At 42.3% G+C, this 12,439-nt stretch overlaps 1 protein-coding gene across 3 annotated transcripts in view; it reads right to left on the bottom strand.

Moving 5' to 3' along the window:
- The window catches only part of cntn6 (contactin 6), a 127,511-nt gene that overhangs the window by 15,099 nt on the left and 99,973 nt on the right, over positions 1-12,439 (bottom strand). For 2 of the 3 annotated variants that reach the window (XM_030421352.1, XM_030421353.1), the window contains exons 15-20: positions 9,064-9,181; positions 6,626-6,784; positions 4,444-4,593; positions 3,719-3,789; positions 3,070-3,304; positions 2,860-2,975 (exon numbers count right to left, since the gene is read on the bottom strand). In XM_030421352.1, coding sequence (XP_030277212.1) covers positions 2,860-2,975; positions 3,070-3,304; positions 3,719-3,789; positions 4,444-4,593; positions 6,626-6,784; positions 9,064-9,181 — 849 coding nt within the window. The remainder of the gene's footprint in view (positions 1-2,859; positions 2,976-3,069; positions 3,305-3,718; positions 3,790-4,443; positions 4,594-6,625; positions 6,785-9,063; positions 9,182-12,439) is intronic. The other variant, XM_030421354.1, reaches the window with a different exon arrangement.

Here is a 12,439-nt window from a genome sequence, read left to right as displayed (position 1 = left end):
GGAAATGATTTAGCTGCTGTACCAATGCTTACTGACTAATTTTCATTGTAGCTTGATTGGTAATTTCTCTTTTCCCCTCACTAAACTGCTGCCTGTTATGTCTGAGATCATAACTGTTTTCAGGTTAACAAGAATAAAGAATTTTTTTGTTTTGTCCAGACAACACAATATGACCAGCAGGATGTATCCGTTCAGCAATGATCAGCGAGGAGACAGAAAAAGACGCTGTTCACTAAAAAACAGTACCTCACTCACACTGCTGAGGACTCATATTAGCCTCATCTGAACTGTAGAACGAGGTCATGTGGGTTTAGTCCTCGTGACGTACGGTGTAGTCATGTTACGAGGGGATGACTTTGCAGATTGTAAGGACAGCAGGAATGATTACACGCACCAACAAGTTATTCATCCTGCGTCAGTGTGTCCTGTTTTGTTTCGGGGGGGGGGGGGCATGTGGGTTTGACTTCAGACCCACATGCCAGTGCACATTCATGCCTATATCTTACTTTAATGTTGAATGCAGACTTTTTGTATAATATTCATCGTGCGTATGTGGAGCTTATTTCATCTCATCTTGTTTGATTTTGTGAATATGCATTCTACAGGTCGCAGATCATGAAGCTCTCCTCCGTGGATCCCCTGGGGAGGCCGACGGGAATATTTGTTATCAAAGATTATGGTGCCAGCATAGCAGACATTCGGAGTTTCCTCAAGGGCAAGACGCCGTTGCCAGATTGCAAAAAAGCTGCATTTTGCTTCAGCCATAAGTCCCCTTCTGAAACCGGCTAACCTCAGGAGTCCAAAAAGGTTTTCATGGAATTGGAAAGCAACTCACTCAGGATGAGTATCAATTCGTAACGGCGAGGTTGCAGTTTTCAATGTTAATCCTTGTAAAGGATTTGGACATGTGCTTTAGTTCATCTCCTATGGTCTTGGACTCTCTTTTGTATGATACCTCCCTCTTAAGTTTTTCTTTGATCTTGTTGTTCCTTTAAGACCTGTAGTGTTCCTCTTAGCTTCTACCGTTGGCGGACGTTCATTTTGCTCTCCAGACACAGCCCTTGCATTTGCATAATAATGAACTGGGTGTCAGTGGCAATATTCTGAGGAAAAGTCCAAAGCAGCGCACTCTCGGTGATGTGTTTTCCATCACACAGCAGGAGTTGGTCAGGCAGAGAAGGTAGGCAACAGACATCTCCTTCAACTTACCTGTGTGTGAAGCAGTGCACTCTAAAGAGATAATTTATATCATTTCCGCAATAATGTACAAAAAAAGCGATTTTGGAGAAAAATAGTTGATTGTTGAGTCTCATTCCCTGGCTGTCAAATACAGACGTTATTGACCAACTATCTTGAATACCGCACCTCTCAAATATCTAAAAAAAAACTAGATCTTCTTTGTTGAGTTGTTTACTTCAATTGTAATGTAGCAGTTGGTCACTGGACGCTTTATCTGCCGTTGATGTCAGATGGTACATCAGAGATTGAGGCGAGAAGTCAGCGAACATGACTAAACTAATTGTGAATTAAACATTTTATCAGTCCTGCGTACAAACACGACCAATGTGAGCCTCTGATGAGGCTGCTGTGTCAGATGCACTGGGAGTGAGGACAGGCTGGCACTGGTGACCTCAAATTGTTTTGGCGGTGCAGCCAGAGTTCCAACTGCCAACTGACTGACATTACAGTGACACTGTTTGGATCTCTGGGTAGTGAGGTCCAGAAACACACCTGCAGTTACATCTTACCACCATAAGATACCGTGGTTGTTACCGTGATGTCAAACTTTTTGTAGAAACATTCAAACTCGGAAACTGAGGTTGATTCCATAAAGCAGAATCAGCATCTGTTCATCCAGAGCCATTAAATATTCCATAATTAGTGCATAATTTGCAGGTTGAACATTGCTCAAATTAAAAACCGGATTGAAACCTGACTGACTGACTGCGTGCTGTTGCAGTATACTTTTTGGCATAACTCCCAGTCTCTGCAACTCAAATCATCCACTAACACATGATTCGAGAGCCAATTTGAGCTTAAATTGGATCAATTAGAGCCTATGTCGTAAAAACTCAGCGGACTAGTTTTGGAAAAGTTAGTCATTGTGACAATATGGATAAGTATCTGCCCACATGTTTTTTGAGACGTAGCTTAATACTTTCTAGACAGGGGATATAAAAATGATGATACATTCATTATTCCCATTAAGTGGTCGTAAAAAGCACATTAAAATTGTGAGATGTTTATTTTTTTATTGGAGCAAAATCTGTAAAATTATGTTTCCTCTGTTGAGCATGAATATTTGTGCAATCTGCTCTGTCTGGCTCCCAATCGCACCATCAGGGTGCTTCAAACCCCAGACTTACAGTAAGGTGTGTGTGCCGAACACTGGCAGTGACCTCAAAGCTTCTCAGCTGAGGTCAGGCCACCTGGGTATACCCTCCCCGTGTAAAATATCTGGGGTTTTAGGCGAGAATGTTATTTTTATCTAGGTTTTTCCACAGCCCAATCCCAGGAGGGTGTTTGTTGTAGAGGATAGTGATGTATGATGTTCACACTTTCTCTTATTTATTTATTTCTTTTTGAATAGCAGCTCACAGACAGCCTTGGTATTGAGTCTGGGACTGGGACAGCTGCCAACAGACCTCTTCATCCCCCAGATTAGCCTGTGAAAAATCTGCCGCTCCGACACATGCAGTATTTTAATGTCAGAATATTTCCACGTTGTCCCCATCCCCGCGGGCGCTTACATTCAAATGAACGCCATCTTATTGTACTGTCAGTCATTCAGGGATTAATGTCTACTCCTTGTATGAATATTCCTTGTAGCACTATTATTTCAACTTTTCTTCTTCATACCTCATACGCAATGATCTTCTCGCTGCTGGAGCCGGGGGGAATCGGCTCCCAGTACACCTCGATGTCGGAGGCAGACACAGCTCGGGCCCATACTCTTGACGGCGCCTCAGAGGGCTCTAAGTACAAGAGACGATGAATTATGCATGTTGGCAATTAAGAGTGAAGGCTTACAGTCCCTTGTCATGAATTAACATGATCAACTTTTCTCACCTTCCTCTGCAGAGAACACTCTGACGACACGGCTGAATCTGCCCTCGCCCACGCCATTGTAGACTCCCACTTTCACTTCGAACTGGGACAGGGGTGCGATGCTGTCGTTTCTGTAAATATACCTTGATGCATCGGGTGACACCAGCACCGTCTGGATCCAGGTGCTGCTGCCAAGTAGGCGGAAAGCCACGACATAGCCAAAGTCCTCTCCGCTCTGTTGTTCCTCTGGAACAGGCTGAGATTGGGGACATAAAAGTTATGCCTTTGACCCAAACAACTGTGAGCAGGAATTTAATTAGGAACTCGCACAAAAGTAGAGAAAAGTGTTTTATGTCCTGCAAAACTATTGAGCAAATACAGCATCTTTATGTGCTGTGAACCGAATCCAAAAAAAGTAAAGTTGTCATCTCTAGTCTGGATTTACACATGTGAAATTTGCCCTGGCTTCATATCTCCATTTTGATTTACACAACACTGGGAGTCAGCGAGCAGCAAATCAGTAAAGCTCTGCCTTTAATTAAAAGCCATCCCACTGAAGCCAGGCCGCCGCAGACACAGTAACTCTGCCACGAGTTCATTCTCATCAAAAGACTTAAAGAATTCCCCGTCACGATGAACGCCCGCTCAAAAATGCACATTATCCTCTTACCTCCCACGTGATGACAAGTTCTCCTCGAGCTCCACCACCGCCGCTCACATTTACAGGTGCAACCTTGGGAACTAAACAGGCACGAAAGGAAACGAAATCATCCCTTAGTTTGGACTCTGACGTCTCAGGCATGTATAGAGGATTCTATTACACCGAACAGCTTTGAGCGAGGTGATCACAGCCACTCTGGAGAGCTTCTTATTTGCAAAATGGGTTCATCACACAGCAGAGGAACTAGGTTTATGTTGACAGTGGCATTACTACTCGTGTATGGTGCCGTTATTAGCCGAGCACCGTATGTCAGCTCCATGTGCGAGGCACAATGGGAAACCTGTTCCCCTGTGATTCAACCAGCGGGATGGAATTACTCAGCTAAACTGCTCCAAATAGACACTTTCATGTCCTTGCCTCGTGGCATTTCCGAATAGGTCATATTTTCTGTTGATGCGAGTATTAATAAATCATGGCACAAGTTCCAGAGTGCTGACACACACACACACGCTTAGTGTTGATACTCAAATGTCTAAAAGTGTTTTTCAATTTTCACTTATTTTTGCGTTTGACTGAGTAATCAGTCTGAGTATTGGCATGAAAAGTGAACAACAGATTTGAAATGAGTCACATCACAGGCAGGGATAAAACACCGAAGGAAAACAGTGAAATTACATTTTCCAAGTGGGACTGATTAGTTTGTTATGAAGAGAAACAACAAATTGAGAGGATACCTGCTGCTTTGGTTCGAATCTGTTTTGATGGCGTGCTGGGTTCTCCAACACCAACACTGTTGATTGCCAACACCCTGAATTCATAATCCACCCAGGGGTTCAAATCTTTCACTGTTGCATGCATCATCTGTCCAGGCACAGAATCAGGAACTAGGATTAAAGAATTTAGAATTGAGATGTGTTTTGTGTTTTGTGATGCTGTAACTGAGGCACATTTCACATTTTGTCTTCAACAAGTACAAAAACATTTCCAAAACCAGTGAAGTACATGATATTTGCAAATCTCTGAATACTTTTCCAATTACAGTACAATTACAGGGTGTGAGTGGTCCGCCAGCAATGCCGGCATCTCACAATGAAACTTTACACATAAATGGAATTCATAATAAACATGAATAATAAGCTGTCAGATGAGGCTGCTTCAGGTCAGGCCGACACGACTGAACTAAACATCCTCCTGTAATCAATTTGTTATCTTTCAAATCAGCTTCTATCACATGAATCTTACTGTTAATGTCGCAGGGTTGAGGTTACCGAAGAAGGGAACTGAATAAGTTGCGAGGAAAAGCAGGCATTTCACTAAATCAGCACTCAATTATAATATCTAGCAAATATTAGCGGGGAGTGAAAGAAACTTGAAGAGAAAGCTGATATATTTTTTTTTTCCTTTACATGTTCTTCACAAATTTGTTAAAAATTGTGAGAAAAGAAAAGACATCTTCTCTCATTAATGCAGTGTTATCAGCTGTAATACAAGCCTCTCCTGCCATAGAGAGATTTATGTGTGTTCACACTTTTTGCACATCCTCCTACGTAGAAGAGAAGCATGATATTACTGAAACCTTTCATAATAACGCGACAGCACCGCACACAGTCCGTTGGAAGTTGAAAAGCCTCTGTGTCAACGAGTTTTCCACAAAGGTAGAATTTACTGTCTGGCTGTTGTAAAGGATTGCATCAGTTCATTCGGAATACTTGACTGTTTCTGAAATGTAATGACTGTCAGGTGTGTGTTGTTTCTGTGATTCCAACCTAATACTGCTGGTCCACACTGTTGCTACTGCAGCTAGACGGTGTCATAGTTTGAGTTTGTGTTTGTTTTATTTTGAAGTTCTGTCCTCATGTGTCGTTTTTTCCTTTTCATTTCCTACCTTTGTCTTTTTTCCCAGCCTTCTCACTCCTCACCTGTGCTCTATCAGTTAATCACCCCCTGGGTATATTAGTCCCCGTCTTCCCTTTTCTCTTTGCCAGTTCACCTTTTCTGCTTTGCTCTTGTGTTCCTCTGTCTCTTTGTCCCATCCGCTTCTGTGTACTTTTTAAATGCTTTTGTTTCTTGGATTTCTCCTGTTTTGTCATCTGTCTTTGTTGCTGCATTTTGGGATTTTGGATTTGGATTTTCAGCTTTTAAGCTTGTTTAAGTATGTGTGTGTCACTAGCTGACTGGTAAAAAAAACTAATGATTTCAATACTGAAGTACTCCAATATGTATGCTTGTTGAATATCAGAAACACTGTTTAACTAACTTAGTTTGTCTACCGCAAATCAATTGTAAAACGTCCCACTCCGTTAATACTGTATGTTGGTCACATAACATTAAAGGGTCACTTCACGGATTTTAAACATGAAGATCGTGAATACATAGGCATTGAGCAGGCAGGGAGGGTCGAACGAAATACAATTTTTGGTTGCATTACATGAAATTTAGAGGTTGAATGTCCCAAAACCTAATGAAGCAGCTGTGATATATCGGTGGAGTGCGCCTTTGAGGGATCCTTGTGACCCACATGTTTGTTTCTCTTATGCATTTGCACAGAAAATGAATACCACCATTGTTATTGGATTCTTAAAACTGACCTAAAAATATCCAGTCTGAATTAGTTTGAGCATGCTACATAGGGTTTTGTCAAGTTAAATCATTATTTATTAGTTTACATTAAGTAAACTTCAACAACAGGATCCTTTTAATAACTTATTTCTTGTTGTCTGGTAACCGCTCCCCAAACAGGACTTTAGTTCATAATAAGCACTATCAAATACTTTTACTGACCAGCTTTTCTCTGTTTTAAACTAAAAAAAAAGCTCCTGAAAAAGAGAGTTAAGTCTGCCAAAGGACCACAGACTCACATATTAAATTGCTGACTTGCATAAATTGAAAAGAAATGGATGATGGTGCAGCTGTTACCTGTTCTGACGGTCTGCCAGCCTATAGAGAAGGGGGTCCTGGCCTGCACCATGTACATGGTAACAGGGCTGTGGTTGTCAGGCCCAGAGCCCCAGGAAAGTTGCACAGTAGTGTCAGTAGTGTCAGTCACCAGCAGGCCCTCTGGGGCACCAGGAGGTCCTGCGACACCCAGAAACAAGGACACAGACACACACCTGCATCAGCCTCAGTGCACAGCAGCAGCCAAAACAAATGAAGTCAGCTCAGGTTGGTGTGGCAAGCTCAGATCCCAACACATATGTTAAGTGATTCATAACCCAGCTAACAACCTCAATTCAGGGCTAGTGGAGCTATAATTGGTTCTATTGGGAGCGCCGGTCTAATCAATATACTGAATAGTGCAGCTCGGTAGGAACTTCGGTGAGATCGTCCATCTTGGTTTACTTATATTTGAGGCCTCAAGTTGCTGCTTGTGATAATGTATTACCAGCTCCCCAGTCATAAGAATAAATTCTGTGATGTTTAAACTGAAAAATAAAATATGGTTCAGTGAATCACTGACGGTTTAGAAATCTTTACCTGCCTTGCTCCTGGAACAAAATATCCAGAAGCTCCAGAGCCTGTTTGTCTGAGTTGGCTAACCGAGAGGAGAGGAGTATTATTCAAAACTCGACAGAACATTCATGAACCAGGGATTTGAAAAAACAAGGCAGGATTTTCAATTGGGGATCTCATTGAAATTAGAGAAAGCAGCAACATGAGATCAAACAAACAGGCTGAGACTTGGATAACTGACATGAGATTTCCTGCTAAGCCCGCAAATCTGCAAAAGTAGCACTGAGCCCTCAGCGGGACAACCTGCTGCTGGAAGACGATCACTGGGTATCAGCAGCGTTTGGTTTCAGATTATGCATACAGAAAACGTGCAGTCTGATTGTAAGAGCTGCACCATCTGACTATGGCTGCAGACTCTTATGCCACGCTTTGCCGAACCGACCCTCCGGGACACCCGTATCGTCGTATACTTAGGTGGAATAATGTACGCGTATGAGGGTAATCTTTATGTAATCAAACTATTATATCATTGATCATGTGGTCATGTTATAATTGACTAATGTGTGAAAACTTGCCAGTGTAGGAATGGCGGTTACTTACGAGCCAAAATGTAACACACATTGGACATTGAGTGCATCTTAGGTGCGCTCCGGTACTTAAAAACAGCACTTAAACCCTGTTTGAGACATTTTTTAACATATCAGTGGGTTGCAGAGCATGAGAAGTTCACATTTATTCTGGACACTGGGTTGACCATGTAAGAAAGTTTTAGATGTCTCCAATATCCGATCTGTAAAATAACAGAAAACATAAAGGACATCAGTTGTGTCCGTGGGAACTATGGCTTTTATGGATTTGTAATGGGAAAAAAAGTTAATTTTCAAATAAAAAAAAATGAACTGTATAGTGCAACAGGCTTTGCCCTGACACTAAACTATGCTATTATGTTGTCTTTGCTGACACAAAATGGAGAACATAATCATGACGCTAGACCATGTGACAATTAAAAAAAATGAAAATTTCAGATAAATTTCCTAAAAAAAAAGCAAAATTGTGAAAAGTCTCTATGCACAATTTTCTCTAGCCATTATACAAATACGGAAGAAGAAGGTGCAACACGATGATGTAAATAAGAGAGTGCCAATCCTCAAACTGTAGCACACCGTGTAGAAAACACGACGGTAAAGGGGCGTTTATGATTGCTTTATGAAGTGATTTCTCTAAATCAGGTCCCATCACTGCTCCACACGGATTTGATGTTTCTTATGTTTTAACAGGAGTGAGAGTGTAGTAAAGCGGTAAATCATAACTTGTCATGATAGCTTAAAATCAGGTAACAGTCATTACTAATGCCAAACTAGAGAGAATGCTGCAAGTCCAGACTGATGTATCGAAAGTCATAAGACCCTTGAATCAAATGACATGTGGTTACCGAGCTCACCAGCCTGGAATATGTCTATAAATGTATTAAAGATACTTTAATGTCCCCCACAGAACATGCAGTATGGCGTTGAATTCGTTGACAACCTTTTATTGCGTGGTGGTGGTCTCTGATCTTATTGGATAGCCATGAAGCTTAAGCGTGTTTTAAAGGATCTCTTCAAGGTGAGTGTAACGATCACAGAGCCGCTGGGTTGAAAACTGAATAATTCTGTAATTTCGACACATTCACGGTTGTCAATCTGAAAGTCTATTAAAGTCGCTTTCTGAACATCTGAAAGCTGACATCTTGACGACACAGCCCTTACCCGACTCAGAGAGATGTCTGTGTCTTCATCTTAAGGCACACGCGCACGCGCACGCGCACACACACGTATACACGCTCAACAACATACAGAAGCATTAAAAGGAAAACTCAGTGTGAAAAATAACAAGCACCGCAAGAAAAGGAGGAAGAGGCGTACCTCTGACAATTAAGTCTGCCGCTGCTGAAACAGTGTCAACTTCGGTGTGTACCATGCACACGTATTTCCCAGAATGCTTAAGCTGAATGTTCCTCACCATCAGGTCACCTGCAAATCCCTGATGACAGAAAGCACATTGGTACAAAAGTGTTAGAGAGGATGAAAAAAACAGCAGAGGCTACAAAGTCAAAAACAGAAGTATGGAAAATCCTCGGAACACATTCAATTTCTTCCTCTGTCATATGCAGCAAATCCTCCATAAAAAGAATCCTGGAAGAACTCACAACAGGACTACCAGGAAAAAAAACATTACAGTCTAGCAAAACAAATTAATTCAGTTTTACATTGTAGGGGAGGAAACACAAAATGACTTGTTTTGAAACCTCTTTTTTTTTTTTTTTCCCCTCTGTGAATCGTGTTTGTTGTGTTTATACTTTACCCTTTCAGCTCAGATGAATGGCTCTAGTAAGAGTTTTCAAAGCTGCTTTTTGCACTTTCCTGTCATATTCTCGTGCGCGCGCGCACACGCACACACACATCATTCTCAAAAGTTTTTTTTTCTAAGAAAAGTACAGGGATACAGAAATCAGTCCCTCCGAGTAGAAAGAAAAGGCAAGTAAAAACAGCTGTTGTTTTATGTTCACTGTGGAAATGTCAGTGCTGCACACAGACTTCAGTGGGCCTGGTGTGCTCAACCAGAGGGGAGCATAAATCTTGTGATTACAAAAAAATTTGGCTCCTTTTTTTTTTGTTTCGGGGAGAAGTTGATTGATTTGCTCATACAGTGAAATGACCTCCGGGCTGAAGAAAAGTCATCCCTGTTCACGGGTCACAACACACTGTATCATCTGCCTGCGTCTCTGAATTACATGCGCAGAGATGTGACAGGGTTTCTGACACACGGTCTTAAAAGCAAAAGTGGCAAGTGCTCAGAGGCTAGCAATTGTCTGATACATAACCCCTCCCGACCTGGGACCCATAACCCCCGGCCTTTTGTATAGATTAAACAAACAAGACATACGTAATATAAGTGAATTTTAGGGGAGCTGGTAGGCTGATTTTGCTTCATCCGGTCCGAGCCAGCATTCCAATCTTTATTCGTGCTAAGCTAAGCTAACAGACTGCTACCTTTTTATCAAACAAACAGACACGAGGACGGTATCGATCTTATCTCGCAACCTTCAAGTGGAGGTGCATTCAAAGCATGTTGAAATGTTGCTTTAACAAATTGTATCTTGTTTCTTTAATCTGCACATAAACAGCACACAGAGGCAACAATTTGTGGTTCTGTGGGGAGTTAAGTGACCCTTTTCTTAACAAACTGCCAGGTGCAGTGATGTTTCCGGTGTACTGTGTGCACAGTTGCCAACTCCTCAGTAAGGAAAGTCGCTATTGGCTGTCCTAAATGGACCCGCTGCTTGCTGAGAAGTGTAAGAACGATACGTGCTTTCACTCCAGAGGAAATACACGGAAAACAATGAAAATATAATTGCTGAGCTTGTGGACAAACTCTAATTTTGAACTCGGCAGAAAGCCAGGTTAGCTGTCCTCCTTTGCATGTTAAGCTAGGCTAATAGCCTCCTGTCCCTAGCCCCATATTCGGGGTTAGGACAAAACTCTAATATCAACTTTGGAGGGGACAAAGTCATGAATTTTCTCAAGAGCAGTTCCTGGCGGGGATGACAAAAGTTGTGCTGTAACTCTGCTCTGCATTTTGTAACCTTATCAGATTTGGAGGACCACACTGATACGTTTTCTTCTATAAGCACTTGCCACATTTTACACCGTCAGAAACAGGGTAGGAGTTTATTTCTGTTCCCCAACAATCTACACTAATGTATCCTAATGTAACTGGACTAAATGCTGAACCTCAGGGTAACCATGTGTACCGTTTTAGGGACAAAATGTATATATACAGCATGTTCTACAGCAGTAAACAGTACATACTGTACAGTTTTTGCTAAATGTTAAGGTACAGTATCAGAGAACAGTGTGTGTTACATGTAGGACCAGCAATGATTGACTTTTGAACTTTGAACATCACAAAACCAACTGTCTGGCAGCTCCACCTCGCCTTTCCCTCGGCATTAGTTACCTTTTAACTGAGGAGAACTGCGTAAGAAAACGAAAGCCGAAGCAGAAGCGGGCATAGACGTGACTGAGGATGTAGCTCCAGACATACGGAGGTACATTTAAATCAGGATTCAGGATAACAGTTAGGCTACTGTGAATTCAGTAGCCCCAAAATGGTAACGTGCTAGCTAACATTAGCACCATTCCACCAGTCCGTCTCCTTCCACTGGCTCCGCTGCGTTGCGTATCTACTCTCTACATAGCAGCCCCTTCTGTAGCAGATACAAACGACTTCAATATCAGCTGGATGCTGGAGCATGGCGCATCAATTCAGTCGATTTCAGCACGGAGCAAACAGGAAGTCAGACACCGAAACAAAAACGCAAGATCCTGTTCATTTTGATAATAAAACACTCCGTCTTGACGCTGCACAAAAATCTAATAAAAGAGACAAAACCAAGAACTTCTAATCCTTCGCTTGGGAACACTAACCTTTTGCCTGATTGTTGTTGTGTTTATAAGTATGACTACAGCTGTAAATGATTCTGTAATTGTCGCGGGAACTCCTCGTTCTCGCAACTCCACATGTCCGACAGTGCTGCACTCAAAACCCAGCTGGGGGGGGTTGGTGGACAACTGAGCACGGAGCAAAAACGTACCGGAGCTGGTCCGCAACGTACATGCAACCAGTGGAATTCCCAGGTAAGCATGCACTAGCTAAGGCATGGGACTTTTGGCTTCCTGTTGAAAGTTTTTCCCCACTAGCTACATAGCTAACGTAAATATCGTTCACTAAGATCAGCTTACATAAGAAGGAACCTGTAGCTCACCATCCAAAGTTTTTACTCTAGTCACTGACGTAGAATCACACATGTAGCTCACCAAGGTTGGCTAAAGTAAAATGGTGCTTTTAGCAGGCTGACAAACCTCACTGTGGTTCCATAGCAACAGCTATGTCACGGTGCTGCTGGGATACAGCTGGGTTGTGTTTTGTTCTGTTTCCTATGTTTCTCCTGTCTGCCCCTTTTCTCCCTCAACTGCTCTTTCCCCGTGTGTGTGTGTGTGTGTGTTTGTGTGTGTGGTTGTGGGCATGGTGGCAGCAGCAGAGTGGCGCACCTGCCCATCATCTACTCATCACCTGCTGACGATATAACCCCGGTCTCTCCACAACTCCAGTTCCGGATTATTCCGTAACCAATGGTGATCACATTGTGCCAGAGTGTCTTTCGTAAGTTCTACGATTCCACATCGTGTGTTTTTGCCTTTTTGCTAACGCTCGTCCTGTTTGGCTCACCCTGCAGAA

Source organism: Sparus aurata, chromosome 6 (genome assembly GCF_900880675.1).
Source record: "Sparus aurata chromosome 6, fSpaAur1.1, whole genome shotgun sequence".
Classification (NCBI taxonomy): domain Eukaryota; kingdom Metazoa; phylum Chordata; class Actinopteri; order Spariformes; family Sparidae; genus Sparus; species Sparus aurata.
Note: the sequence above shows the minus strand (reverse complement) of the source record. Positions and strands in the feature narration are given on the sequence as shown.